This window comes from Lactuca virosa, chromosome 8, assembly GCF_052849685.1.
Source record: "Lactuca virosa cultivar CGN04683 chromosome 8, Lactuca_virosa_CGN04683_v6, whole genome shotgun sequence".
Lineage (NCBI taxonomy): Eukaryota > Viridiplantae > Streptophyta > Magnoliopsida > Asterales > Asteraceae > Lactuca > Lactuca virosa.
The window spans coordinates 287,505,471-287,509,100 of NC_136433.1; the positions used below are offsets into that span (position 1 = coordinate 287,505,471).

At 33.3% G+C, this 3,630-nt stretch overlaps 1 protein-coding gene across 1 annotated transcript; it reads right to left on the reverse strand.

The window, feature by feature from the left end:
• Window positions 1–885: 885 nt before the first annotated feature.
• Window positions 886–2,547, reverse strand: LOC145129556 (rac-like GTP-binding protein RAC2). The gene is made up of 7 exons (XM_079064303.1): window positions 2,340–2,547; window positions 2,165–2,252; window positions 1,886–1,995; window positions 1,633–1,696; window positions 1,397–1,461; window positions 1,215–1,280; window positions 886–1,121 (listed from the first exon to the last, which is right to left on the reverse strand). The coding sequence occupies exons 1-7, from the start codon at window positions 2,436–2,438 to the stop codon at window positions 1,023–1,025; spliced, it is 591 nt and encodes a 196-aa protein (XP_078920429.1). The 5' UTR covers window positions 2,439–2,547; the 3' UTR covers window positions 886–1,022.
• Window positions 2,548–3,630: the final 1,083 nt, after the last annotated feature.

Below are 3,630 nucleotides of genomic sequence, written 5' to 3' on the forward strand. Positions count from 1 at the left end.
TTACATTTCCAATCAAATGATTTATCGTATCATGGATTGTAGACAAGTCTACAAACGAGTGGAATCACAAGTGCTGTGATTTTTGAGTTTACTTAGCTTTAAGATCGAATTCATGGGATAAGATACAACATCAATATGTACAATATCATGCTGCTTTTGTAGACACATCACCATAGTATACATTGAGGTAAACGTTTATGCTGATAAATATACCTCTCATACACAGTCATATCCTTTTGCAAAGAGGTGTTGACAACTAACCACGGTAAGCATAGCTTAGACCATGTTTTAACAAAGTTACCCCTCTGAAACGCTCTTCACATATGTTATAGCCAAAGAATGTTACAGTCTTTGATAATTTTGCAACTTTAATTTCATTTAACTTTTCGGGAAAAATGACTCAGGAGGGTAACAAACTGTTGAGTTTGTTCTCATTTGGTCCCTTTCCTTTTTTTGTATTCAATATACCATCAAACTTGTTGTTTGTGTTCACCATAACCCTTTGACCGGCCATCACAGGTCAAAAGCCGGTCAAAAGGGTTATGATGAACACAAACAACAAGTTTGATGGTATATTGAATACAAAAAAAAAGGGACGAAATGAATACAAACGCAAAAGTTAATTACCCTCAAGAGTCATTTTCCCCATTTAATGTGCACATGACTCAAACATGTGTGCATGAAAACGAGAACAGTTTAAAAAAAAGTCTCGTCCAAAAATGTGGAACAAGATGACATACTCATTATGAATGTTGTTTTGTCCGTGCAAAAGGTGTGAATACAACTCTTATCATCATCATCATCAAACACAGTCATACAATGATCATCCAGTCTCTAAAGCCATGATTTGATCGAACAAACATTTATATACACAAGAATCGTATCTCATCATGTAACCCAATTTCATATCTTTGGATTTCATTAAACCATTAAAGTGCTAAACAAAAGAACAAAATACAAAACAAAAACAAATGGACGTTATACAGAAAACATTATACACGTAAAATTGACATGAATCATATCTAAAGAAAGACACACAGTCTTTGCTTGCTACGCCTTTTCTTCAGTTTTGGTGGTTGTAACACAACTCTAATTGCAGCATCAAACACAGCTTTGACATTCTGATAATAAACAAATGAATCAATAAAACCAAAAATCAAAAATGATTAAAATAACTTTCACCTTACAATTTTTATAAAATAATGATTTCAAACCTGTTGAGTCTTGGAGCTACACTCGATGTATACAGCTGCACCAATAGTTTTCTTGAGTTCTTCCCCCTATCCAAATTAGTTTTACTTCACATCCTTAATATTTGAACTTTTCTAGATTTTATAATGGATCATGAAAACCATAGGGGTGTAAAGTGTAATTCTTGAAAAGGTGAAGGACTTACCTGGGAAGTTGTAATGGGAGTGGCATTTGGATGATCACTCAAGTATTGTTTGTCTTCGCGTAGATCTAAAGAATTCCAAAAGCATAAAAAAAATGATGATGAGTAAATTGCTCGCAACCAAATCACATGATGCCATATTGTAAATAAAAAATAATTAATAAATACATATATTGAAACTTGTTATAAATTAAAAATGTTTTATGACAAAAAAACAAATTGGAATAATAGAATGTTACCTAGTTTAGTCCCCACTAGCACAATGGGCACAGTTGGAGCATAGTGTCTCAACTCTGAGATCCACTGCAAATAACAAATATGTAACATTTATTTAGGAAAAATGTGGAATTCTAATTTCTAATTCTAAGTCAGTGTCACAATTCTATTACCAAAGAAAATTTATGTGGGTGTTTTATATAAATACCATAAATTAGGGACACAATGACTGAAGTGAAAAAGAAATTGAACAAATTGAACAGAATGAAGAGCAACCTTCTTGGAGATGTTTTCATAGCTGGGTCTGCTGATAAGAGAGAAAGCCAATAGAAAGACATCTGCTCCTCTGTAACTCAGTGGTCTGAGTCTATTATAATCCTCCTGGCCTGATTTATCATCAATTTACACCTTTCGTGATGTTAATTTATCACAAATTTCTGATTAATCCATCAATTATGACTATCAGCAACTCAAAATGCATCAATTTCGTTCAAGCGTTTTGCAGTAATCACGTAACCTAATTGGATCGGAAAAGAGGTAATAGACAGTAATTACCTGCAGTATCCCAAAGGCCGAGATTAACAGTGCTTTCACCAACGACCACATTAGCGCTGAAGTTATCAAACACAGTAGGAACATAATCCTACAGAGAAAACAGAAATCGAACTCAGATAATTAAAAGCTTGTAGGGATTCTTCGATTATAAGAGATGATGAAATGAAATGCGTACGGTGGGGAAGGTATTGCTGGTGTAGGAGATGAGCATGCACGTCTTTCCGACGGCGCCGTCGCCGACGGTGACGCACTTGATGAATCTCGCGGCGGCCATGGATTTGTGATTGAGATCGGTGGTGTGTTTGTAAGGGGGAAGATTGAAGAAGATGAAAAGGAAATGGCGAGTGGGAGAAGGGTTTAAATTTTGAATAAAAATGGAGGGGTCGTTGTAGTTAAATGCACCATTTCTTCGCTCAACTTTTCCTTATAAATTAATTGTTAATCATATAAAAATATTTCTAATTTAAATATTTAATTATGGAAGTTTGAAAATTACTCAAAAACAGACATGATTATTTATTTAAGATAATATAACCAAAGGTGATGGTTATGATTTTAATTAAATATAAAAAATTCACAACCGACTTGAATACTTGTTATTATCATTTTTATGAAAAATTATGCCTTTTTGTTGCTGAATTGGTATATTTTATATTTTAAATTGTGTGTAAAATTAAAGGTATAAATTTATAAAAAAGAGAACGGTGTTATTTTCTTTTTGAATTCATGCACTTCTTTTTTACTACTTTAGTGCTTTGTTTGTTAGACTTTATAATGATTGAAATTGGGTATAATGTTGCTTTAAGTGGAAGGACAGATTTTAAAGAGTAAAGAAGATTGTGGTGTTTGGTTTATATGGAGTTTGGTGTTGGTGTTGGTTGGACAGATGTTTTTAGTCTTGTTGATATTATCATTTTAAGGAAACAAAAGAACCAAATTTTCTCTCACGAGAACTTAAGTTTGATCAAGTCATATTTGGGACGAAAAACACCGAAAAGGTTATAATTTTTTATTTCATTATTTCACACTCGTTTTTTTGGTCGTCCAATAAAACTACAAACTTAATGTCAACGAAGTTAGATGGTTCAAAAACAAATATCGGTTAATTTTGTGGGCAATTATTTTTTCCCGCTGATCATGGACCCTCCTACTATGTTCAAATACGGGTTGATGCTGGTAGATCAACAATCATAAACAACCAAAACTATCATATGCTTAACAACAATGTTAAAACTAGAATATTATCATGGATATGTGATCGGAACAGGTCCTATATGGTACTAATATTTGTTAGAAAAACTAGGGTTTGTGGTGGAGATCTCGATACCAACTTGGATCGTGAGAACACTTTCCGAAATTCAGCCTAGGATAATCCAAGCGGACACTTACGATATTAGGCAAAGAAATCGTAAGCCAAATTGCTAGAAAGATTTTGTGAAAGTTTGAAGAAATCCGAGAGCTAAATT